The sequence below is a fragment of the Tinamus guttatus genome, unplaced genomic scaffold, assembly GCF_059628265.1.
Source record: "Tinamus guttatus ecotype Peru unplaced genomic scaffold, ASM5962826v1 Tinamus_guttatus_pri_ptg000277l, whole genome shotgun sequence".
Lineage (NCBI taxonomy): Eukaryota > Metazoa > Chordata > Aves > Tinamiformes > Tinamidae > Tinamus > Tinamus guttatus.
This window is the reverse complement of record NW_028288811.1, coordinates 68,044-94,970: the sequence shown is the minus strand read 5'-3', so window position 1 is coordinate 94,970 and position 26,927 is coordinate 68,044. Positions and strand designations below refer to the sequence as shown.

Here is a 26,927-nt window from a genome sequence, read left to right as displayed (position 1 = left end):
AATGTTGTGAGAGCTAAACAAGGGGTCTGAATTCAAACCTTCAAGAAAATGTGGTCTGTGCCTGTGATAGCCTTAAGGCAATGTGGCAACCTTGGTGAAAGTTGTCTTCCACGCCATGGCACCACTCATAGTATAGTGATAAAAAGATAATTATGATCAAGCCATCTTGGAAACTGATTATGATACCAGAAACAGCATCTTGGTCTCTTTTCACTAGTTAAGTGCTAATTAGCAAGCTTGTTGGTAAATATGTTGCGCTGTGTATGTGCCCTTCATGAGGACATCAAACTCAAGCTCTGTAGAGTTTCAAGACTCACCATGTGGCATCTTGTGTGGCTTGGCTACCAGTGCTGTGTAACAGACAGGAAAATGATAGCATTATCATTATAAGATAGCTTTTAATGGTGTGTTGTTGTTTACTTGCAACTTTGCAAGGCTAGTTATTGTGGTAAAACTTCCAATCTTGTAAGTTTTTGTATCTTGCCTTTTTGAACTCAGTGGTAGATGTTTTATATGCAGTTTAGAGCCTAGCTTGATGCATGTATTAAATTCTTTTACTTCACTTTAGGTATTTAATTTAAAAAAGTGTGTGAATATTTTGTGCAAGAATTTAGATTATATTTTTAATAAAGCATTTATAATGTCTCAGAAGCAAATTTAGGCAATCAAATACTTGAGTATTTAGAATGGCAATATATTTTGTGGCTGTAACTGTACTCTGCTGCCATCATGCTTACTTTGTCCTGCTGAAAAAATTAATTTGCAGTAGGACCTTTTTGAAATGTTCCTTAGATGTTGGTGTGTTTTACTGACACCAGATGTGGTCTTTGGAGGTTTGAAATTTAATATCTTTCTTATGAGGCTAGCTTAGTTCTATTATGAGTCAAGACTAATTATTTGCTTCTTTAAATTGGTAGTCAAGTGTGAGAAAAAGTTATCTGATAAAAATGAAATGGCTTTGTTCATGAGCAATGAACAAATTCTTGAAACTTCTGTTCTTCTCTGCTCTTTTAGTCATCCTGTTCCTCTCAAGAGAAGCTACACCAGTTACCATACCAGCCAACGCCTGATGAACTACATTTTTTATCTAAACATTTCTGTACCACTGAAAGCATTGCCAGTGATAGCAGATGCAGGACCACTCCATTGCGTCCTCGGTCCAGAAGCCTCAGGTGAGTTGCCTCTCTGGAAATAGTGGTTGAACCTAAATTTATATGCTTCTGCTGCACCGTGGTTTTGTACATTGGGGTTCTTCACTGATTATTGCTATTTTTAAAATCACTGTTGTATAGTGCAAGTAATAAGGAAGCTGAGGCTGAACAATAATCTTCTTAAATAGCTGCTTAATAATACTTAAATTGATGTTTCAATCATTGTTTATTTCAGTGGTTAATATTATGTGGAGGGATTTAATAACTTCCATCCATGTGAGCTGTCGTCTTGTTGAGCTAATCATTACTGATCTGGCTGTAGCTCTGTTCTGCTTCCAGAGTTCAAAGTATTTACAAAATAGAGCCTTTCTTTGGAGAAGCAATTTTAAACTTATTTATAATTTAGGACTCTTTAGAAAGAAATGGGGTAGAGAGTGAAGCAGTGGGAGGAACACATTCGTTTACTGTCTTTAGGTGGTACGTGAAAAACACAGAAAAATTGTACAGATGAGTTTTGAAGAAATGGAAAGGAAGAAAAGGAAACATTAGAGTTGTAATTGTTTTATTTATCTATTCAGAATTTTATAATAGCTCTACAGGGACATAAAGATGCAGGATTACCATTTTATTGTAATATATTTGAACTGTTTCTTGAGTTTTATTTAAAACTCTGTGTTAAACTTAAGATAAAGTCGTGAAACACAATGTTATGTATATGAAACAATAGTTAGAGGGGAAAATTCTTCTTCATTAGATTATGCATGTAAAAAGTTCTTCCAAGTTCAGTAAAGGGAAGTGTAAAGTCGGAATAACAGCACCAATACAAGCCAGGGTTCAACCAGATGTAGACAGACTCCACAGAGGAAAATCTGGGGTCCTGGTGGAGAGCAAATTGACAAAGAGCCACCAGCGTGGCCTTGTGCCAAAGAAGGCCAGTGGTATCCTGGGCTGCATTAGGTAAAGTATTGCCAGTATGTCGAGGGAGATGATCCTCCCCATCTACTCAGTCCTGAAGAGGCTGTACCTGGAGTACTGTGTCCAGTGCTGGGCTCCCCAATACAAGGAGCACGTTCTAGAGGAGCTTCTGGAGCACATTCGTGGAGGCCCACTAAGATGGTTAAGGATCTTGAGCTGCTCTTGTGTGAGGGAAGGCTGAGAGAGTTCGGTCTGCGCAGCCTGGAGAAGGGAAGACTGAGAGGATCCCATCAACGTGTATAAGTATCTGAAGGGAGGGTGTCGAGAGGATGGGACCGCCAAGATGGTCTTCAGTAATGCCCAGCAAGAGAGTGAAAAGCAGTGAGCATGAACTGAAACATGGTCAGTTCTGTCTGATTTTGACGAATAACCTTGTTACTGTGAGGGTGGCTGAGCCCTGAACAGTTTGTCTGGAGAGGTTGTGGAGTCTCCTTCCCTGGAGGTATCCAGAGCCTACCTGGACATAATCTTGTGTTCTAGGTGACTCTGCTTGAGCAGGGGCGTGGACTAGATGGTCTCCAGAGGTCCCTTCTGATCTCAGCTGTTCTGTGATTCTTACTCTGTGCTTTTTAGACCAGACTGAATGACAGTGTCACCAGCCTGGGAAGATGAGATGGAACTTTTTAAAAGAGGTGATAACTGACTATATTAGCCAAGACCATGAGTACCTTTTATGAACTGTTTTCCTGCAAGTCTCCTGCCTTTTTTAGGCACAGTGCTGCTGGTACTGATGGAACCTTGTATGTTTGTGTTCTGTTCGTAGGAAGTTGCTGCCAGTCAGATTGGAAGTAGATTGTGTTATTATTAGTGATTTTTTTAAAGAGCAAGAACAAGACTTTTGGATTCTTTTCAACACTTCTAACTCACAGTTTGCATTTTGGTTTTAGATTTTATACTGTTTCGATTATATGTAGCCTTCAAATGAATGGTTATATACATAATTAATTGCTCTGACAAATTATATGTATCTCAATGTCCCTTTAGTGAAAAAGTAATGTCACAAATATGCAAAACTGCCTGTATCCTAAGTGAAGTTATAAAGTAAGAGAATGTTGACAATTAAGAGGTCCAGTGCATGCAATAATCTTCAATGACTGGTCAAAAATAGTAGAAAGGGACTGCCTGTACGTGCAATTGACTGAAGAATGTAACTTTCCAGTGCAGTCTATGCCACCTTTTGATGCAAATAAACTGTACAGAAATAAAAAAGTCTCTACTTAATGGTGAGGCAAGTTAAAAAGGGATAATTTGCTTTGCTTGCAGCCCTGGACGTTCTCCTGCCTGCTGTGACAATGAAATAATAATGATGAACCATGTCTACAAAGAAAGGTTCCCAAAGGTAATGAATTATATTTAAGATACCCTGTATCTAAACTAGTAGGCAATATATGCTTTAAGTAACTGATGTTTTTGTTAACGGGAACTAATGATCCAAGCCCAGTAATGGCTTTCATAAAACATTGCCAAGGTCTTATTGTCACAATGAAGAAAAACCCTGCTGAGAACTGGACATTCTGTTGACAAAGCAGCTGAACTGGTTTTGAAATGAATCCACACTGGTAATATATTCTGATGTTTGGAAAGCTGTGATGCATTTGATTTCAATAGATGGTGTATGGTTGCAGTAAGTATACATTAGATTAGAGTAGAGCACATTTCTCTTGCTCGGTATTGTTCAGCATTAACTGAGAAACGTTCAAATTCCCTTCTTCAGTGGTCTTTCTTCTATTTCCTTAATATTCTCTATTTACTTATTTTAATAGTGAAGATCAGTACAGGGTTATGAAGGTTTCACTACAAGATACCAAGTAAGAAAAGGTTGCTGTCAAGTCTAGAGGTCTGATGCACGGATGAATTTTAAGGTGTAGGCGTGTTGCCAGGAGCACTTCTCTCTTGCTCCTTGGAGTTTGATGTTTCCTAATAAATAATAAAAAATAAAGCTGATACAATTCAAAAAGTACCTACAAAATAGGAGACTTGAAATATGAAGAGATGTTTGTGTGGGTTTGCAGGGTGGCTGAGCAATAATCTGAAGTGTGAAATGACCAACTTGTTTCAATGGGTGAGATACGAACTAAGAGGTGTTAGGTTACTATTTAATAAGAAAAACATTGAAATGTCTTCATTAAGTATCTGCAATTCTATGAGAAATAGACATTTGATTCGAAAAGCAGGCACTCTTAGTAACCTGTGTGCATGTGTTGCAGGATCTGAATCTACTATTTATTGGTTAATATTCTTTCATACCCTTCTCAGGGAAGTAGTTTCGTGGTTAAAACCTATTTTAAAGGAAGGAAGATGCTCTGGTTTGTAATACCTACAGTTTTAGCAAAACAGAGGAGATCTCTCTAAGTTCTCCTTTTTATTATTTTGACTTGAAATTAGGGGTCTCCTGTCACGGGTATTATGCTAGCTCTGCTTTATGATCATCACAATATCGTAGTGCAGTGTATCTCAAGTGGCAGACATCAGGGAAGATATGTTTAGCTGTTGTTTGCTGCACCGGTAATGTGGGAAAATACCATCTACTTCCTTTTTTTTTTTTTTTTTATTTTTGCTTTTGCCATTTCATGTAGTGTGCCAAAATATCTTCTTAGGTCATTCAAAAATACGATAAAATGAGAAGTATGCTTGGATGTTACAACTCCAGGAAAGGCTGATTCTTTTTTATATCATGTATGTACTTGTATGTAGGCCACAGCTCAGATGGAAGAACGGCTTCAGGACATCATAACAAACCATTCTCCAGAAAACGTCCTTCCCCTGGCAGATGGGGTGCTCAGTTTTACTCACCATCAGATCATAGAACTCGCTCGCGACTGCTTGGATAAATCCCACCAGGGCCTCATCACGTCACGATACTTCTTTGAATTACAGCAGAAATTAGACAAATTACTCCAGGAGGTATGAGACATTGGATTAGTCTTATCTTTGATTGAAAAAAAATGTTTACATCTATTTGCCTAAAAGTTGTTGCCTTGAAATAATCATGACTGTTGCACTCAAATAGTTGTCCAAGTGGTATTTATAGCCATTTTAGTCTGTATGATGACTACTGCAAGCACTATAATGCCTCCTAGTGAACTACTCTAGGATAAATGGGTTATAAAGATTTCAGGAACAGTAGCATTGTGTTATGCATTGCAAATTATAAATTGCTTAGGGAAGTATGTGCCTAAACCTTAAATGAGAAGACTCGCAGTTCTATTTGCTATGGATAAATTAGGAAACACATACTCTTTCCGGGTCTGCTGTGTTGAGGTACCACATAGCAACCCTTAGCTTTCCATTAGCTGAAGGCTATTTAATTCTTTAAAATATTCTTACTATTTCTTTCATAATTAATTAGCTTATTACCAAAGAAAATCTTATAAGTATCTAAAAAAATTCCTTAAATTAGTCAGCTGAATGGATAAGGAAAACTTGGAACTTAACTAAGGGAATGTACTGTGGCATAAATCACTGTAACTTAAAATACATAGTAAATCTTTTAAAACAAGGATTATGTTAGATGCTCTACTCTTGTTTGTGTGAGATATGCACACAGTGATTGACAGTGCAGCATGACCCATAGTTTGTGACAGAGCAGCAGATTTGATATTGACTTGAAATTTGCCAAGTGAGTTGTTAAACTCTCCTGCCTATCTTAATTTAAGTCTTTTCTTCTGCTTTCTTTGAAATGCAGGGACAATTTCTAAAGGTTTTGTTTGATTCTTTCTGTCTTCTCCTTTTTTGTTAACTTCTCTTTAGCAAATAGCTACAAATTGTGAATTTTGAACTTTTTCCCTTCATAAGCTGTTCCACAATTGACACATCAATGAAGTATTTCTGGATTATTGAAACTCTTGTTTTTCAACTGAGAAAAATTCATGGCACTTCTACCTAATCAAAAAGAAATTGGAACTAGTGACCCTTTTGTGAAATACTCATTTTTATGATGCCAAAGTGCAGACAGTTGGCCAAGATACACACAGGAGATACCTGACTACGAATTATGTTGCACTAGTGTCAGTGTCATAATGTAAAGAAACATGTTTTGAAAGTTAAGATTCACTGGGTAGTGTTAGCAAAAAAGTATTATATGTGTTTAAAATGGCTGTGCAGTAAGCAGAGCTTAGAGTGTAAGTTGACTCAGTTAAAAAAAAAAAAAAAAAAAAGAAAAAAAAAAAAGCCTAGTGAGTTTTTTCCAAGCTGTATTTGAAACAATGCATTAATCAAAGCACATCATTCCTGTCATATTATGTTATGCAGTCTTTGTATGATATACAAGTTTCGTGCTTTGTAACAATTAAATTTCTTAAATTATTCAAAGTAGATTTTGAGTATCAGTCAGTAGCTTAACATGACTATAAGAGAACTTGTTCTTTGAATAACTCGGTTATGGGAACTGGGCTGTCTCGGATTCTCATGATTGATTTGTTATCAGTTCCTGGCTGTGATATTCAGCAGAAAGCTGCATCTCCCGCTGCTACTTGACATGCTGTGACTGCTTTACATAACCGGGGAGAGACTCCCCTGAGGCCTGAGCAGTTTTGTTCAGCTGACATCTTTTTTTTTTTTAATTCCAAGGTTAGGGGAATCTGAAAGCTTTATTGCTTCACACCTCTTTAGCATGTTTTCTGTCTTCTTTTCATATACGCACCAAAGTGTCTACAAAACCATTCGAAGTTGCTTTAAATTTTGCTCATGATTAAAATGGAAAGGTATTTTGTATACAAGAGAGTTCTCTTTGGATATAGCGTGTGGAATAAATATACTTGTGTCTGATTAAGGTTCTCTTAATACCTATTGCAGAGCCCTAGACTTGTTCTATGTGTGTGCAGGAGGGCATATTCAAATTACAGTGCTTCTTGTTCCAGATTGTTAATACTAAGTTAAGACTTGGAAATTCCATTGGAATTTTCCATATGAAATTGCAGTAACCTTTGTTATTTAACTGTTAGAATTATACACGGGGAATGACTTCAGTTTGAGCAAAGCAGCAACATTATCATTTCAAATTCTTGTTATTTCAGTAGGCATTTTGAAAATGAATTACTGTTTGAAGTGCATGCTTCAAAACCTGCAAAAGGTGTCCCAAATTTCCCACAATCCTACTTTTCTGAGTAGTGAATAACTATCCCTTTCTTTTCATCTTTTAGGCTCAAGAGCGATCAGAGAGTGGAGAGCTGGCATTTATCAAGCAACTAGTTCGAAAGATCCTAATAGTTATTGCTCGTCCTGCTCGCTTGTTGGAGTGTCTGGTAAGGTGATCCTTACTTTGCTCTACTAAGGTTTCTTACTTGCTTTCATTGGTTAGCATTGAAGGCCATTTATACCGTTTTGTTTGTTTGTTCTGTTTTTGTTTTTTAAGTGTCCAAACACCACAGGACAGAGTTTCACTGTTGGAATTTTTTGGTTTTTACTCAGAAACCAGAGACTGTCAGGGTCCTTCTGCGGCTGTGTTTAGTTCTTTCTATTGCAAATGTAATAGCTTATACACCAAAGTCCAGTTGTTTTTTTTCTGTTGGTTGTGTTGTGGACTGCATTCAGAATTGTATTTACTTGGTGTTTTTTCCTTTGTCATTATTGCTTGTACCAGTTTGAGTTCTGTTTCACTCAGCAGCTGCTGTCTGGGCTACAAGCAACTCGCAGTGAGCTCTGTAACACCTGACTGTCAGCAAAGCTGGGCAGGAGAGTTAGACTACATGGTTGTACAGCTGCTCTGCATTACACTGGGGGCTATATGATAAAGGAGGGTTAACTTAGGTGTGAGCATAGCGCTGAGGTCTCCAGGCTGGGCGAGTCGTGTGAGATCACACGGGAGTGTTGGTGCCTGGCCTCCCTGTGCTGTGCTATCTGCCTGGCTGACGTGTGGGAAGCTGCTCACGCACCGAGCCAGTGTGCTGGAGTAGCTCAGCGGAACTAATAAGTCCACACAGAACTCAGTGTGCTTGGGAGAGTGTTTAGACACCCAAATACCATGTAAGTACCAGTGTGAGTCCAAGGGGCCTGGCGCAAGGCCTGAGCTGCCTCAGTCGAGGCAGCGCGCTTGGCGGTGCCAGGCTGGCGGTGTCGACGCTGCACATAGCTGTTTGAGGCTGGCCTGGCTCTGCTCGTGTGAGCTGCTAACCTGCTGCTGGGCTCGGCCGATGCCTGGAAGCAGCCTAAGTGCGTTGGCATGGCGCTGCCTCAGAGCTGGTCAGTCTTTCCAGCCCAGTCTGGCTTTGTGCTGTGGCTCCTCAACTGTGGCACAGTTAATCCATGACCTAGATAGCTCAGCCGTGGGTGAGAACTGACTCTGGTTTGTTTTGGAAACATCATGTCTCAGTATTCCCAGTTGCAATTTGTTCATGACTTAAAGTTCAGAAGAAAGCTAAAATAAGGTGTGTGCTCTTAATCAGCAGGCAAGTGATTGGGAGAGGAAAAAAAAAAAAAAAGTTTCAGGTCCTTGAGGAGATGAGGCAAAGAGACTTTAGCATGTACTGCTTTTGCTGTTGAATCCGAGCCACAAGCATTGTGCCTTTGCCCTGTTCCCTCAAACTTATTGTTCTCACAGGTCACAGAATTTTTCTTTAGCCTTTTCCCCAATTTCGCTTAAGATCTGTCTCATCTTCCTTCTTGTCCATGCCTTTCCCTATCGTCACATATGTGGAAATACCCTTAAAGTGTTACCTGCCCTGTGGCTCAGAAACCTATGCTCTCTGTGACACATTGTCTGTGTCTCCAGTGCTCACTAGTTCTGAGTCCTGTCCCCGATTTCTTCATTGTCTTTTAGCCATTTAATTCAGGTTCTCTCCTAGGGACCTTCCTCTCCATAGTTCATTCCCTCAAAATGCTAAGTTTTATAGCTGGCTAGTCCCAATGTCCGTGCCCTTAATTCCCTGTTTCTGCTGGGATTTGATCCTACCCTGCTTCCTTCACCTTAGCATGCTTAGAGGCCGGGACCTGGGCTCCCTCCCTATGTCTGGTGCCTACTGCATCCAGCTGTTCAGCTTCACAGAGAGCAGCTGCAGAGAAAGTCAGCACAGCTCTCTCCCTCAGAGTATTATTATTTTGGATGAGATCTTTAGGAGATTTTAGCTGGAATTTAACAAGTCTCTTCCGAGTATGTTTCTTTAGGAGGGTAACTTGAAACAATTTAGGCAGACTGTCAAAATCCCCGTGTTTCTAATAAAAGGAAGTGCTAAATGTTACCCCATAAATGTCACTGTAGTAGTTTTAATCTTGGGAAAAAAGCAACTTTGTTGGTTTTTCATAGTATCCCTCTGGAAACTTTTTAATCATATTGACAGATACTTTTGAAAGTTTGTCTGAAATAAATACTAGGTAAGGAAAACTTCAGCCTCTGTAAGCAAGTTTGTTACACTGTAAGAAATAAATTCAGTGGTTTTATCACAAGAACTTTAAAATACCTTAAGGTAGCATTGTCAGTTTACTTAGTGCTTAGCTCACACGTGCTTGGTATGCGAGCACCTATTTGTGTTCGTTTGTTAAGCACATGAGTAAAACTTTCGCTTGTTTGGTTTGTGCCCAATACTGACAAATCTAGAAAGACTTTTTTTCCATTTGAAACCCTGAGTGTACATTAGAGCGAAATGCAGAAGTAAAAATAGAGAGGAGGAGATAAATGTTCTGCTTCTAAATGTGTGTGTGTATTTTCATGTGATGAGAGCATCTGTTTTGTAATTAGTCTGACTTAACTAGCAAGTGGAGGAGAAGCTTTGTAAATATTTCAGCCACTGACGCGGGTAAGGAGAAGGAAAATCTTGATGAGGGTAGAAGGGAACTCTTGGCAAACATCATTGCAGAGTTCTTCGGTGCTGAGGTGTACGCGTAAGTGGTTCGGGTGGGGGATGCAACAACATGTCAGATAAGGCAAGTAAAGCCATGGACGTTTAATGTTTAGTGCTCTGTTCATGTTTCCAGGCAGCTTAGCAACTTCTGGAGACTTTAAGCTAATAAAGAGAGTTCGGGCATTTTATGCATTTATGAAAATCTGTTGGAATAGGGCTGGAGATGAAGATTGTTTCATAGAAAATGAAATAACAAACAAAACCAGATTGTTTCACAAGACTGAAAATTCCAAGACGCTTCAGTTTGGTTAATTGTCTCCTCCTGGTAGTTTGGATGCTTCCAGACTGAAACATGATCCCTCGTTTCCCAGGCCGCCTTTAGCGGTGGGCTGTTGCGTTTCCCAAGGGCTGGAGGGGTTTCGGGCCGGGAGCCCCGTGCAGCCCGGCCCAGGCCCCGGGCAGTCCTGGCACGCAGCCCGCGCAGGGTCCCCCGGGCGCCTGCAGGAGGTTGGGCAGAGCTGGCTTGGCGGCAGGCAGCCTGGAACAGCAAAAAGCCCCAGTGCTTCATGACCTAAACCGCCTGCCCTGGAGAAATCGCTTCTGACTCTTGCTCTATAAGCATGGGCCTGTCCTGGTTTATGGTAGGCAAGAACATCTTGAAGAGTGTAAGGGCTATGTGCGAGTTTTTATTTTATATGTTTAATTATGAATTAATACAAGAAGATAGGATACTAGTGAGAGTTTATTTAAAAAATAAATGAAAAATGCTCTTTTGCTATTTTATTTCAACTGTTTCCATTTTTATCATATATTAAGGTAGTAAAATAAACTGCAAGGTATTTGAGAGAGGCAAGATTTTAGCTTTTTTGTTTGTTTGTTTTTCCGCTCTTTGGGAGAGACTGTTTAAGGCTTACCTTTTAGGCAAAGTATAATTGATTATAACAATATATTTGGTCCTTGAAGGAGAATATTTTGTTTCGTAATTGAAAACTGCTGGATCAATGAAATTCAAATACTGTTTTCAACAACTTTTTGTTTCTGCTTGGTTCTAAAACTAACAGTTTATTTAATTGTATTTTTTATAAAGCAAAGTACATATATATTGATTTAAAAAATCTCAAAACCTTTTTTAAAAGTAAAAGCAGAGAGCAATATATTTACACAGTTTATATCTATAGTAGATTTTTATATGCAAATGGCAGCAGTAAGAAGCATTTTGTAGGTGGCATTTTATCTTTGAATGTTGCATTGCTGGTTATAGATCATTTCATTCTAAATATTATGGCAAATTTTGAGGACGGAGAACTTCCCACTCCTTTAAAATAGTGCTCTGTAATAACAATTTGAAATTTCATTGCTTACAGCGTGTTACATTGTATAGCAATTGTAAAAAGAATACTAAGTTACTAGTAAGAGAATAATGTGTTTTTTTTGGGGGGGGGGGAATTTGTGTATACATATTAAAAAGTATACCTTAAATCTTTGCCATAGAAGTAGCAAAAAAAGTTTTATATTGGGTTTTAGGGTTTCAGCTTCCGCAGGGAGATTGATGGGGATTGATTGTTTTCCTTCTAGGAATTTGATCCTGAGGAGTTTTACTATCTTCTGGAAGCAGCTGAAGGCCATGCTAAAGAGGGACAAGGTATTAAAACAGACATTCCTCGGTATATTATTAGCCAGCTGGGCTTAAATAAAGATCCACTGGAAGGTAAGTGCTCCTCCTCCAGATATCAACTCCCAGATGCCCTCAGTGAGTTTGGTCCTTCTGATGCTCTCTTTGTATCTCAAAATGTCAAAGAAAAGTCAGTGGTAGAACAAGTAATTCCATAACCTTGGCAGTTTGTTCACAAGCTCAAAGGTATTAGCGAGGCTGCCTTAGATGTTCTGGTGTGAATATCCTTCATAAATGCATTGTTGCAGTGTTGCAGAAACCGGGCAAAGTAACTTCAGAGTTTCAGGAATGGCTGAAATTTGATGCATTAATTTGATAGTTACTGTTATCCAAACATAGGTATAAAAGAAAAGGAGATGAAGCCCCTATCAGCCTTTCAGTGCTCCCTTCAGTGTTAGAAGGCATTTCTGGTCAACTTGAGCAGCCTGTGTAGTCAGTACTGCCAGGAAATTAGGTTTAATTCGGTAACACTGGCTATTCTTACAGACAATGCTTGTGTTATATTAAAGATCTAAAACAAAAATGCAGTTCTATTATTAGTCCTCTTCCTATCCTGCAACAGAATGCCCTCACCCAAAATTATATTTTTTTAATGTGAAAAATATATTAGAGCAGTAGTAGCACTTTCTACTTGGATTCAGAACACAGGAAGAAGGCAGGAAAAATATAGAAAACAATTTATATATGTATTTTCTCAATGTTACTGGGAAAGATAAAGAATTATATTAATTCCCTGCCAGTTGAAGTGGTGTCTGCTGGATTTGAAGAGCTGTTCAACTGGTCTAGAAGCACAGTCCATAAGTTTTTCCCTGATCAAGTATGCAAGATATAATTTGGAGTGTGGGTTGAGGCGTTAGTGTTATTGACCCTGATTCTATGGTTCGAATGTTATCTTACCGACTAAAATCGTTATGACCACTTGGGTAAAAGGGCTCCTCAGCATGAGTAAAGAATCTGTCTTCTCTGAGTCTTTTTAAATAGTTTATTGTGAGTGAGGTCTGGGTAGAAATATTACATATAAATAATAAATGATACTGTTCACTGAAACAGTGTTTACTTTATATATCTATTTTATCTAGAGCACATCTTATAAATTCTTTTCATAAATTAAATATTGATAAATATTACTTTAAAACATTCCAGGATAATTGAAATCTTTCTCCTGTGAAAAAAACAGGCTATGTGCTTTTTTGAGGAGTGTGATGGCTCAATTGAGGTTTAGGACAATTACATTTTGTGTATCATTTTAAAGGCTAATGTATATGTAGATTTGTATTCAAATAGTTCAGGCCATACGATTCATATTAATATTTTCCTTCCTCCCTACAAAAAAATGGCATTCACAAACAGTATAAATAATTATGATTTTTTCTCCAGTGATCCGTTCTGCTTTTAGATTGACAACTCTGTACAAAAGGACACTTCATTACGCAGAAATAAGAATGACGTTGTTAGTTTATGCCCTCAAATTAATCATCAAGAAAGTGAAATATTTGAAAACACCAAAATCACTTGCATTTTTAAAAAACCTATATTTAAATACATGGAAATCATTTTTGTGAGAGATCTCTGAATTCCTTATATGGAAAATAATTGAATAGCAGTAAGAACCAGACTCTTTTTCACAAAAAAAAAAAAAAAACCCTCAAAAACTATGGATGTCCTGAAGCACTGAAATGGGTTTCCAAACAAGCTGCTAAATTATGCCTGCAGTTGCTGTAAATGTATGTGCAAGGTCTCTCACTTCCTCTGCGGAAAAAAACCCACCTCCTGCTTTAGATCCTTCTCTGCTTTCCTCCTTTGTTTGCTGACTTGGCTGCAGTGTCCTTTCTGAGTGAAGTGGTGCGTGGTTTACTTGCAGATAATGCCCAGATAAATGTGTATTGCACTGAAAGCAATACGACAACAGATTCATCACTTAGCAGAGACTGGTGGCCGAGTTTCTCAAAAGTTCCCTGGGGAGGTGTTTTTCCCCGTGGTTTTTAAATGACCATCTTTACCTTTTTGAGTCACGAGTCTTCAGAAATGGTTTAAATCAGTGAAAGAAAAGGGGCAGATGTTTAATGTTATTTAAACGAGTTTTAAAAATCTCTCTAGGCATTGCAAAATGGTTCTTCAGCTCTGTGTTTGAAAAGCTGACTCTTAGTTCCATTCCATCACTACCTACTGTTTGCACATAATACATATTTTTCAGATAGCGGTTATTTTGCAGAGGTTCTCTTTTAAAAATGGCTCATTTTAATTTATGAAAACAATTTCAGTGGAGAAGGCTGTCAAAGTTTATTATTCTGACTTGCCTGATTCTCACCCACAATAAAGGTTTTATCAAAACTTCTATTTTAAAAGTTCTGTGTTCACAGAACTGTGATTTGACAGTAAAATTTGCTGCAACTCAGAACTTGGCCTGCATAGTTTTTGCTTGGGTTCTCTTTTGTTTATTCTCATTTGAAACATTTTTTGCTGTTTAATGACGTTATATTCAGATTTCTCTTTTAGTATTTTTAGCGTCTATAACTCTAAACTATGTTTGTTTGTTTTTTTTCAAAGAAACACTTTGAGTGCTTCAGATTCTTACACATTGCAAACTTTGTATTTTGCATAACATTTACATACATGGATTATTTTATACTATTTTGACTATTCCAACACAAAATTACCTGTGTGGTTATGTGTGGTTAATTTACTCTTAATGAGTATAGTAAGTACTGTGCAGATTGCTGCCTAGAATTTCACTTGTCATAGTCACTTATAATATAGAAAAATCTCGTTCAGATATTTTATTTGTATAGGAAGTTATTTTTGTCTTGATAAATTCAGTTAGCAGTACCAACAATAAAAATGCACCTTAGAAATTTCAGGCAGTTCTGTCTCTGATCCCCAGGACATAATTTATGAATTGATGGCTATCTTTGTCTCTGTAGAGTATGTAATTAACAATGTACATAATTAAAGTGATACTAAGCTTCCAAGAGTGTTTTAGCTAGCAGCTGTCTCATTTAGCTTTTATTATGCCAAGGAATCCTTATGTTATTGGACCCACTGAGAACAGAATGGACTTAGCAACTGCAGCAGAGACCAAGAGTGGATAGGGTAACAAAACAACTTGTGTACCCCCAAAATCCTAACATTTTCTGTAATAGTGGACTGTTTTGGGGCAGCATAAGTAATAAGCTTAAAAAAAATACAGCTGATTCCATTTCTGCGCAAACCACAGAGTTTGTACTTAATTTTTAAAGCATTTTAACTGTAACTATGAAGCTTTAGCAAAGCTTTACGGACTGTGAAGTCTTAGCAAATTAGTGCTGTCTATTCCCGAATGTTCACATCACCCAGATCAACTAAAATTCCTGTATTTCAGCAGTCCTACCAATATTGCTCTTCATTACTGTGTAGCTGTTTGAATTCTTTGATGGAAGATTTCATAGATGAAATAGATGGGGAATAGCAGGTTTTTGTTTACCAGGTAGGATATATCCTGTTAATATTGCAAGATACTTTAAAAGTTATGTAGCAAGTGCTACAGATAGGACAGCATGTTTATTAACTAGTCTAGAAAGGGACGCTCATCAGGTTTTGGTTTTCTGCTTAATTCAGTTTTGTAATTAACACATAATACAATGAAGTTTCTAATCTTTTCCTTTTTAGAAATAGCTCAGCTAGCTAACTATGACAGTGGAACAGCAGAAACTGCAGAAACGGATGAATCGATGAGTGTAAGTTTTCCTGTTACAGTTTTGCTTTTGCTGAAGCCGAGTAGAGAAAAATAAACACATGTTTTTCCTTTGCCCCTACTTGGATTTTCTGCCTATAGATGTTAGGGAGAACAGAGCAGTGCTCAAACTAGCACCATGGTACACAGCAGCTAGAACAACAAAGAGAAATTTCTGCCCATTTTTTTAGGTACAGCAGTATCTGTAGTGTCCGTCAAGTTATTGTGTGTTCATGATGCTGAGCTTGTTTCTGTTTTGCTGCTGCTTCCTTTATTTCTGTTTAATCTATTTCCTTTCCTTTTGGGAAGGACTTCCAAGTCCTTTCCTAAAAATGAAGCATTTCAAACTGATTTTTCAGAGGCAGCTAGTTATCAAGCTGTTAAGAGAGCTGTACAGATCCAGGGCAGAGAGAAGGAAAAAGTGAGCTAGTTAATGAGTAGTCGTGATTGAGAAAGCCAGTTTGGAATGGGCAAGATTGTACGCTGTTCATCTGAATCTGTGTCTGGCAATATTTTAGCATAATAGTGAGTCTCTAATGTTATGTCAGCTGCTTGTTTGGGGGAAACCAAGGGAAAACAGATTGGTGGAATTGAGTTAATCATTTTGCAGCATTCGAATTTTATGGTTTGAATTTTTATTTAAAAAAAAAGAAAAACCCTGCTTTTATACTGTGGATGTTAATCAACAGAGTAAATCCTACAATAGCATCTTAGCATAGATTTTCATTGCAATTTGATAGAAAGAAGGAACGCCATGTATAGTAAGTACCTCAGTGATACTTAACGGGCATTTGCAGTTTATACTATCACAAGATACCTGATTGGCCAGTTCTGATGTGCTACAGAGAAGACATCATTCTGTGCTGGATGTCTTACGACCTTGAGATAATTTCTGATTTTTAGGGCAAAGTGCTACCTTTAAAGGCTTCCAGAGCCTTTCCTGGCTCTGGTTCCTTTAGACTGTTGCTCTGGTTCATTTTCACAATGGTGAAAGGACCATTGTACACCTGTCCGTTGCATTGTGGAAGAATACTGACAAGTTGAAAAAAAAGGTTGGTAAGCAGTAAGAAAAGTATTTAAGGGAAGTGTTGGCTTACAAGGGGAATCTAAAAGTGCAAACTAGAGAGAAGCTACATGCAAACCAGCTCAGCAATGGCTAAGAAGTTGTGTTGTGCAAATACAAATATCAAAGTTAAAGGAAGGATAATGCAGTGCAAGTAATGGGGGAACATAACTTGGAGTTGGTGAAGTGAAAGCAAGAAAGAAAAATACAGAATGAGTATTTAGAAATGTTTTTTGAAAGTGTTTTTGTGTGATAAACATAGGTTTAATGTATTTATGGAATAAATATACATGGGAAAAGGCAGGAAAGTGATGCACAGGATCATTTGAAATAATACATGTGAAATTAGGAAGAATTGTGTACTGCTGTTCAAAGGGTCTTAAACAGTTTAAATTATCTTTTTCTGTTCTATTAACATACTAATCTTTCACTGAATTGTTTCTTCAAGAAGTATTTCATTGAAAATGTTCCAACGAGATCTAAATTGAGTTCAGCTGCTTAGATAGAGATCACAGAACTTTTCAGAAATTTGGAAAACATCCTAAAAAAGATTTTATAGGTTTGGCATGTGGAATTATTTAGGAAACCTTCCTCCCCTCTTCCTGCATTTCTAATTTACTCTTTCACCTTCAAGACCAGATAATGTTTTGAAAAATACATCTAGGAAAAAGGTGGTGTGGTAGTTATGATAACTCTAAGCTCAATAGTGGTTCTCATTACTGCTTTTTTTTTCCCATATTTTTCATTTTGTGCATCTCTCTTTGCATCCTAAATTATTTTAGAGCATGCTAACTAGAAGTACGTACAGGTTTGTGTAAACAAGTGCTCATCTACACATGGTTACCACCAGAATCAGATTGACTAAGACAGGAAGGCAACAGCCAGCGAGTGCTCAGCGGGGTTCGCAGGAGTGGGTCCCTCACACAGGGAACCGCTGATACTTCTTTGTCATTCTGGCTTCAGGCCGCTCTGCTGTAACCCCGGTGCGAAGGGCGGACAGCTGCAATACCACAGCTACCTTTCTGCTTTAGGCTCCCTTTGCTACCAGTGCAGCTGGCTGGATCACTGGGGTGTGCAGCCCAGGGATGTTTTTGTTTGTTCCCTCATTTTGGAAAAATACACTGTATTAAATTTGCTCCTTCTCCTCTTACTTTTCAGAGCTCTAACACCTCACTGAAGCTGCAGAGAAAACCTCGGGAAAGCGATTTTGAAACAATTAAGCTGATTAGTAATGGAGCTTATGGGTGAGTAATCTGTGAGTGTAACAGTTCTGTTGCATTTCATTTTGGAAACGTCCCATTATTTCTTATTGCAGGGATATTTAGGTGAGGGAGCTCATCTTCTCTGCTACTCTGTTCTTGGTCTTGTTTGCCTATTTTGCTGCTAATATTTAAAGTTCGCAAGAGAATTTTTGGAAAGCCTGCTAGGCAATAGTGAATTGCTGTGCACTGCAGTGAATTAAAGTACTAAATGTCACATCACAAAAATTCTTCAGAAGTAGTCATCATATAATGCTAAAGAAAATCTGAACAAATCAAAATACTGGTTTATAGTCACCATTTTAATACTGGAAAAGATCTGTGTTTTTGCACATGTGAAACAGAATGTGACTTAATCTCTAGGGATACAAACTATTAAAAAACAGTGCTTATTTCTGCTAAAAATATGGCTTTTTATGCTAAAAATGGCAGCTATGCTTCTCTCTGGCAGCAGCTCAATAAGACCAAATACTAAGTGTTCCTGATTGAATAGGGAGAAGCAATAACCTGATAGAGCTGGGCACTCTTCAAAGAGTCACTGGATGTAGAAGATAAAACACTTGGGCTCTTTCCAGTGGAATTTTTGCTCTGAAATTTAAAGACCTGAGTATTGTGGACTCAATAATGCCTTTCTCTGGTTTATTTAGTTAAAGGTAACCCTGAGCCCTGATGGGACAAGAAACATTTAGCACTCTTAGTACTGTTGGTCATGACAGTGTGTATAGAGGCTTGTATCTAGTGCTTCAGCAAGTCGGAAGGAGAAAGTACAGTTTAATATTACATAAATATCCAAATACAACTCTAACCTCTCTGGGTTTGTTCCCCCGGGGATTTCTCCTTAGGCAAACTCATTTCTGTATGCTATTTATTCTCCAAAGCTCCAGCAGTTTGTTGTGATTGCTGATCCTCTCACTGTCTACATGCCTTCTCCTTCCCCTGGCAGCTGCTACATCCCTTCCTTCTCTCCTTTCATCTGCTACCCAGTCCCTCTTGTCTGTACTGGAGGAGGAGAAGAGCTGTGAGTGGTTGGCATGTGTAGGCGAAACGGAGGTCTGAGTTGCTGGACCTGCCTGACTTGCAAGTAGTTTTAAGATGGGTGGGAGTGGGGGAAAGGAGGGAATGGAGGCAGAAGGGCGTGCTGAGACCAGAGATGTGAAGCTTTCTGCTTGAAGGCATAGGCTGCATAGGTCTGTGGCTCTTGCTGCTTAGATTTTGCAGTCAGGAGGAGCTTAGGTAGGTCATCAAGAAACATAGGCTGGAGACAACTGTGCATTTGAAACAACAGGACAAGTAAGGATTTGAGAAGCTGGAAAAGAAAAGAAGAAAAATCAAGGCTTACTATGGCATATGTGATACAGATATGCAAGATTAGTCTTCCTGTGAAATATTTATTTATGGAGTGGAAAACCAGTATCTGTTATGTGACAAACCTTAATGAACGTGACTTATAAATTTGGCAACCTAAGTGTGGTAAAAGTTGGATGACACCCTGATAAATTTTTGAGGAAAGATTTAATTTAGGTCGAACAATTCAGAATGTATCCAGATTCTATTTGTATCGTGATTGTCCTTCCACCAAAACTAAAAATGGGTAGACTGTGTGCTTCTGACTGTGTTTTATACTGTGCTGTGGTTTATACTGTAATAATATTAAAAATGGAAAATATCATCAGTTTCAGTGGGATACTCTTCCATACACCATGTGGACTTCATTGTGATTTTTTTTTCCTTTTTTTAACAAGAAGAATGATAAATGATTGAATGAAACAAAAAAAAACTCAAGAACAAGAAAGGAAGGTGTAACCCACTGGTGACTAGTGTAGAGCATAAGGAAGGCATTTGATGAACTGTGTGAATATAGACTTCTTTTAAAATACTGAAGAGTTTGAAATCTTTTTAGCAGCAAGTCACTTACAGTGCTAATAGCTAACGAGACTTGGACTCTTAAATCCTCTAGGGTACCGTTTTCTCTGAAGTATCTATATGCTTGAAAATTTCCATTCTAGTATATCAGATAAGAGGGACAGTTAGCTGGCATTTTTTGGTAAGTGTAAAGCATTTTTTGCATTAATGCCATACACCTGGTAGTTGATTACTGAAAGCCTGTGATCAGATTTAAAGAGCAACATCACCTAATATCACAGTTACCTAAAGTCCTTCTAACCTGTCAATAAAATGGAGAATAATAGTGCAATATTTCTCTGCTAATACAAAGCAGTAAACTAACCCACAGGTGTTTATTGCAGTTTATTACAAGTAAAAGCAGTTGAAATAAAAGTTATTGTTATTATGTACAATTTTTTTTCTCTTCTGCATTTTTCCAAGCCATTAACTTTCTAAAATAACCTGAATATGTGTGAATTCTGCCTGTGCTTCATTGATTTATTCTCAGAAATACATTAGTGAGCATATTTTGTGCTGGTAAAGCTTTAGTATGATATTGCAGTATTTTATTTATTTCAAGGTTAAAATGGAGGGTTTCATTCTGCATCAATTTAAAAGGAAAAAAAAGGCATACACTCTAGTGTCTTTGATTTTACTGTGGTGCTTCTGCCTTCGTTAGTGAAGTGGAAAGCTTTTACTGCTTGACAGAGTAATTGTTGGTCTTGGCATGCTGGAGCAGAGATTTGTCAGATACGTTAAAGTTGATGAGTTTAAATATAAACCATTAGTTTTGTGCAAGTTGGAGTAAATATCTGAGCAGTCCTCTGCTTTTAATTGGTTAGTAAGCCCATTTGTACTGCTATTAAATGACTGTATAGTAGATGAGGTGTATCGGACTTATGGGAATGGTTGGAAATATACAAGGAGTTAAACAAGCTGTGAACCAGTAAACATGTAGGACACTGGCCAAGTCATTAAAGGTTTCACAAGCTGTCTGTCTGACTTTTTTTCTTTTTTCTTCTTTTTTTTTTTTTTCTCCAGGCAGCTAAAACTTTCTGTGATTCCCAAATTTTATACTTTACTGTTGTCATAGCATCTTTTTTTGGTCCCTCCAAATTATTTCAGCTCTCAGGAGTGAATAGGTATTCCAACCCCTCCAGTTGGTATCATCCTGCCTTCATGAACTAGCTGATAAAGTAGAACAGATTTCTCTTTACTAATATATAAGCACATGTGCTTAAAGCAAAAATACAGTGCTACTTTGAAGCTGCATGGAATGCTTTTATTTTGTTGCAAAGATTATAGTGTCAAGATGAATGTGACGTACTGACTAATGGCATTGCCTGATAAATTTGTTAATTCTCAGGGTGGGTGTTGGCTTAAGCAGCAGCTGCCCCAACTCTTGATATTTGTTCCTGTCTCCTCTTCACCAGCTTGGCAAGTATGCTCTGCTGTGCAGTTGTATTCAGAATAGGACTAGGGAAGCTTCCCATCTACAGTGACACCCCTATCAGACAGATCAGTACATTAGTCACCAGATCAGGAGTGGAAGTGTGGGAGAGTGGGGAGAAGCTTGCAGCGCGTAAATGAGTAGGTTCACTTAAGTAGCAGAACCTCTGAAAGGGCCACAATTAAATGTGTTTCTTTTCTTCCCATCCCTTGCTGACTTGTACACACAAGGAAAGAGGCTTTGCTCACTAGAAGCCTCTAGCTCTACAGTGCAGCTCGGAGCAGAGAGTAGTGGGTTTTATGCTGTGGGGTTATTAAATTCATCATTCGTTGCAGACTTACCCAAAATGGTGAGTTTTGAATTCGTGAGCTACTCCAAGTGAGCGTATTGTAGGCAGTATGCCTTATCTTCCTGTGCACCTAATCTGTATGTGAGGGTCCAACTGTAGGAGCTACTGCTGTGGCAGAGAAGAAGGTTACACTGCTGAGTGTTCTGAATTGTCACCTTTCCTGGGTGTTCAGCAGACTGAAGAACCTGGTTTCCTGAGCATTTCTGCAAATATAGACCAGCTCTTGTTGAGCTTGCTCAGGAGATCTGAGCAGTACTTTCCCTATTTTGCACCTGTTGTCTAGTTGCCATCAAGATAGCAGATGTTGCTCCCCTTAGATATGGAGAGGTGTTTTTATGGACCAGGATCTGTGTTCAGCATTGAAACATCATATTGTCTTATCGTTACTCACAGGTGTTCCCCAGGCTGGAGACAAATCAGAGTAATTCCAGGATAATGCAGAATTTAGCAGTCAGGATATCGCTTATGAAAATGAAGCATAGCTCTTGGTTAGCTATAGTTTTAAACAGCAAATGTAGCAAACACAGTACTTGTGTGTCCACAAGGATTTCGAGGTGCTTTAGGAGTGGAGGATCAGGGCAAAGCAAGTGGTAAAACTGTGTTAGCTTAAAGTAGTGAATGTAGACAAGATTATGTAGTAGGATTAGAAACTGAGGTTACTGAAGAAAATCTAAACTAGGTCTGATGCTTGTAAATAATTTTAGGTAAAAATAGATGTCTACTTTTTAAGATTTAAGTTGGGGCAATTCAGAAACCCAGTCGTCATTTCTCTTGTCACTTCAGAAACATATATCCATGTTTTACATTTGTGCTTAGCAGAAGATATTTTAAAGAGTTTGTTTTGCTTTGTTTTCAAACTGGAGAAAATGATTTATGTTAGAAGTGAAAGGAAGCCGTATTTGGAAAATCCCCAAGTTTGTGAATGGATTTCACTTCTCATACAAGTTTGTGATGAGATCAATAAAGCAGAGGATATGAGCCTACGTTTTGAGGCCTGAACAGGGAAATTGCAGGGATGGTTTTAGAAATCCCTTAGCCATGTTATGTAAATAGCGAGGGGGAGCTGAGAATCATTTGTTTGAAAACACAGGAGGCCACAACAGAGCTGCTGTGTGGCTTCACAGGCAAAGGTGCCAGATTACTGTGTTGAATGGGTTTGACTGGGTAATTGAGTGTCCTAGGAAGAACATTGTTTTTGTATTAAAGGATTCCTGGAATTACAGTTGTCTTTATAATACACTGAGAGTTGTGAACTGAGCAATTAGTGACCTAGTCTCCAAGGTGGAGAAGCTGAGTGAGGTTTTCCCGTGATGCAACACACCTTGCAAAGCAAGGGGCTTGGACAGCGTTTTTTCCTCAATGCTGCCTTAGTTACATTAGGGACTTCTTTTATATTGCCAGTCATGTCTCTGACGTTTTGAGAAGATGGAAGGAATTAGCAAAGAAGTAGAAAATGAGGCAACATCTCTTTCCAAAGTAGCTGGACAGAACCACTGAAAACTAATGAACACCCTTCACTGAGCTTTCTTTTTGTGTGAGGACTGTACCCAGTATAACCAGGCACTTGTGCTCAGCAAATACAGGACGCAGATGTTATCATGTGGTTAGAGTACTGGTAAGTTGAGGGAATGGCTTAAGTGCTGTGAATTTGGAGAGTGTTGGTAAAAGAATGAACACATCAGCAGGAGTCACGTGCTGCTGTCTTGGGCAGTTTTCTCTGCAAAGCATAAATCCTGTTTGCTCTGTGGTACCTGGAGGAGGATGTAAATAAGTAACGATATAAACTTAACTCTGAGGGTAAAAATAAAATAAAGCAAAATAGTTTTGTCCAGTATAAGCTGTGTATGTACACATAAATGTGAGAGAGATGATGACATCTTCTTGTGATTCTGATGCATCTTGAACTAAACAATTCTGTTTTTTTTTCTGAAGTTTTGTGGATTGCTGAATTCTGGTGGAAATATGTACAATTATCTTTCTGTGATTAAGAAATTGAGAAATGCATTTTAGAGATCTGGAGAAACATGTCCAGCATGTGTATGTAGGGAATGGTTGAATAGTTCAGCCTTACTAGTTCTTCGTCATTGAATATGGTAGCAATGACAAAGGAATTACGAAGCAGTGATACGCACTTGCTAACAGCTGTCTTTCAAAAGTTCATCTTGACATAATGTCTGAATGAAAGCTCAGAGAAAGCTGAGCATTCAGAGCCCCAGGCTGCCAGTGAGCTGCTTGCCCAGAAATCTGTTAAGTTCAGTGAGTTCATAAAAACATTTTTTGGTGGATCAAGGCTTTAGGCACCCAAAGGGCTCCCTCCTCTATGTTCCAAGAGCAAACCAAGAGCTATGACTGGGGAGAAGACAAAATTTCAAGAAATTAAGAAACTGAATGTGACTGGCAAGGGAGAAAGCAATGAAAGAAAGAGTAAATATGGAATACGTGGGAAAGCAAAGGAAAAGTGTTGTAAGGAAGGGATGGAGAAGAGAGGTGCATGGGAGGGAAGGGGTGAGAAGAGGTGCAGGTAGAAGGCTTGGTGCCTGCAGGGAGGAGAGCTGAAGTGCTGAGGTCATTAACTAGGTTTTTTTCTTGAGCTTGGGAGGGATGAGGGAGCCAGGCTGTGTAAGAGGAGCTGAGGGTGGGGCTTGTCTTGGTTTTGCCCAAGGTGTTTTTCCTCATGTGCACTCAGATAAGGAAGGTGATTAATGAAAGCCTATGGAATCAGTAAGAGAACCTTTCTTGTCAAGGAAACTACTTCACATAGGCAAGCAGAAGGTTTTGTGTTGTGTGTGTTTTTTTTTTTTTCTCTCTTTATTTCCTTTTTCCTTTTCTCTCTTTTTTTCTCTTTTTTTTTTTTTCTTTTTTTCTTTAGCAGCTGTGTGGAGCTCTTCATAGAAATACTTAAGAGTCTCCTTTTTCATTTAAGTAACTGTATGCTGATAACTGGACCTCATGGGAACAACAGATTGAATTTTAAAACTACATAATTGAGTTGCATTTTTTTTCCTCCAATTTTCTTTTTTTTCTCTTTCCACAAACACTCACTACTGTGGTAATTGTCTGTTGGGGATGCTGCAAGCATTAAATGCTGAAAAGTAGATTTCAAGCAAGACAGACATTTTCAGGGTTTGCCTCAAGGGGCTGAAAAATGCAGCAGTCATGTCCTGTGTCAGTGTTTCGTGGCAGGGCAATTTCTTCTCCTGAGCATGGCAAGTAAAGGCTGAGTGAGGCTTTCTTCCACCCTTCGCCCCGCCATTGCCTTGACCTGATCTAGCCAAGCTTGTAGAAAACTTTATACTTGATTCCCCAGAAAAATTCTGTATATCGAGGTGCAGTGTAACACATTGCTGTGTACTAACTGCAGCAATCTTTATTTTAAATTACCCAATGGTATCCTGCCCCAATACAGTTTGATGCTGGTGGCCTGAACAAGTACAGAGGATGATGCATTTTGTGCCTGGCAATAAAGGAGCCACCCAGCAAGCAACTTGTGAGGCTCCAGATGAAACCTGCAGGAGAAACCTGTGACAAATGTTAAAATCCCCTGGGCAGTGTCTGAATCATAATTATATGACACCATACTTGCCGAATGAGCATTTGTCAGCATGATTTATAGCATTATGTCATAGACCTTTCTTGTTGTACATAACCCGTTGCTGGCGGAGACGCCCAAAGTCTATATGGGCCGAGAGCAGTGTTTGTTCAGAGCTTTTTATTTCTTCTTTTTTTGTTGGTTTTGTTTGGGAATTGTTTGTTTTTAACTTGTGTGCTAAGGTGTTGACTGAGACTTATCCTGGTGATGAAACAAAATGAGGCCTTTAGGCATTCTCAGATGCAAAAGACTTAATCAACTAAAGTCTTTTTTGTATAACAGCTATACAGCATCTTAAGATATGAATGTCTGTTTTTACAAATTATTTTAAAATAAATTTTTAATAGTTACCACACCATTTTTTCTTCCATTTGATCTTCTTCAGTGCCGTTTATTTTGTGAGACATAAGGAAACCAGACAAAGATTTGCCATGAAGAAAATTAACAAGCAGAATCTCATCCTCCGAAACCAGATCCAACAGGCTTTCGTTGAGCGGGATATCTTGACATTTGCAGAAAATCCATTTGTTGTCAGCATGTATTGCTCCTTTGAAACAAGACGCCATTTATGTATGGTCATGGAATATGTAGAAGGTAAAGTATGTGTTTTTGTTTATGGTGGAAGAACAGGGTTTTCTGACACCATGAAAAGAATAATGCAGATGGTATTTGCATCTAGAAGGGCCTCCTGTGTGTCATCTGTGCTCTGGTGATACTTGTTTAGGATCTAAATGCAAACCAAAGCTAGGATGGCTTTCTACCCCGTTGTTATCTACTGGTGGGAGCTTGTAAAAACACCTGTGCTACAACCATAACGAGAAGCAAATGCTCCTTCAGTAAGGTTGTCATAGACTATAATCATAAGTGTCCCAGCATTTGAAATTCATATGAAAATGCTGTTTGCCTTTCTCGACTTTGAATTTTCATCAGTGAATCTTTGGGTGTTTACAATAAGTGATTTTTTCAAAAAGAAAAGATGGAACAATTTGAAAAGGTGCTACTGTTGAAGGAGAAAACGGAGAAACGGAGAAAGTGTAAGATGAAATACCAAGGCTGTGGTTGTTTGGGTTCTGTGGTTATTTTTCGGTGGCACTGCAGGCTTAATTGGTTTTTTGCTGAACCTTGTACCAGTCACTCCCACCCTTTGTAGAAAACTGGATTGTAGAAATGACCTGGCTGAAAAATAAGCGTTAATGACACGCATGCCTGCCTCTGCAGGCACGTACAGGTTGTGCTGATCACCTGCATTTATAGCACAGTCTGGCATGTTTGTTCACAGGTGGAGACTGTGCGACTTTGATGAAGAATATGGGTCCCTTACCTGTGGACATGGCAAGGATGTACTTTGCAGAGACTGTTCTGGCTTTGGAATACCTTCATAATTATGGAATTGTACACAGGGATTTGAAACCAGACAAGTACGTATAAGGAACACAACTGTAACAAAACTTGAAAATGGTTAAATGAGGAATATCATTTTGTTATGTAAAATGCAGAGTTTCTCACTATGAATGTTACATAAATTCACAATTTCTGCACAATTTGGGGAATTTTCATTACTTGCAGTTACAGAGAATGTTTTTCCAAAAGTGTTTTTTTAAAGCCCTTTAAGATGGAAAAGGTATTAGAATAGGTAGAAGAAAAAAATAGTTGAAGGGAAATACATTTTATCCATTAAGAAGAAAAATCTTTTAAAGTATTCTTAGAACGCTGTTTGATACAAAATGCCATCAACTTAGATATCTGCAATAAAGAACCGGTCAATCTATGGGAAATGGTTCTTGTTGCATGTTTTTTGCAAAGTTTAGAAATAGAGTCTCTGTGCTGTGTATGTAAATAAGGATCTGTAGTCATTGGTGTAACTGTTGTATCTCCATTAATCTTCTACCTGTCCCATATTAAAAAAACAATTGGAATCATGTCTGCTGACCAAAAATGCCTTCAAAAGATAATAGTTCATGCCACTGTAATATTACTTGGCAGTTAACTTACTGTATAGGGTTTTCTGTTTGTTTTGTCTATCTGTTTTCAAAAAGTTAGCTGGCATGTGC

General features: G+C 38.4%; 1 protein-coding gene across 1 annotated transcript in view; it reads left to right on the top strand.

Annotated features, from left to right (window-relative positions):
• LOC104571739 (microtubule-associated serine/threonine-protein kinase 4) overlaps positions 1–26,927 on the top strand; it is a 93,604-nt gene that overhangs the window by 43,071 nt on the left and 23,606 nt on the right. The window contains exons 5-13 of the mRNA XM_088527303.1: positions 1,015–1,172; positions 3,390–3,465; positions 4,821–5,030; positions 7,268–7,369; positions 11,477–11,609; positions 15,219–15,286; positions 17,504–17,589; positions 25,262–25,470; positions 26,156–26,294. Of these exons, the coding sequence (XP_088383429.1) occupies positions 1,015–1,172; positions 3,390–3,465; positions 4,821–5,030; positions 7,268–7,369; positions 11,477–11,609; positions 15,219–15,286; positions 17,504–17,589; positions 25,262–25,470; positions 26,156–26,294 (1,181 nt within the window). The remainder of the gene's footprint in view (positions 1–1,014; positions 1,173–3,389; positions 3,466–4,820; positions 5,031–7,267; positions 7,370–11,476; positions 11,610–15,218; positions 15,287–17,503; positions 17,590–25,261; positions 25,471–26,155; positions 26,295–26,927) is intronic.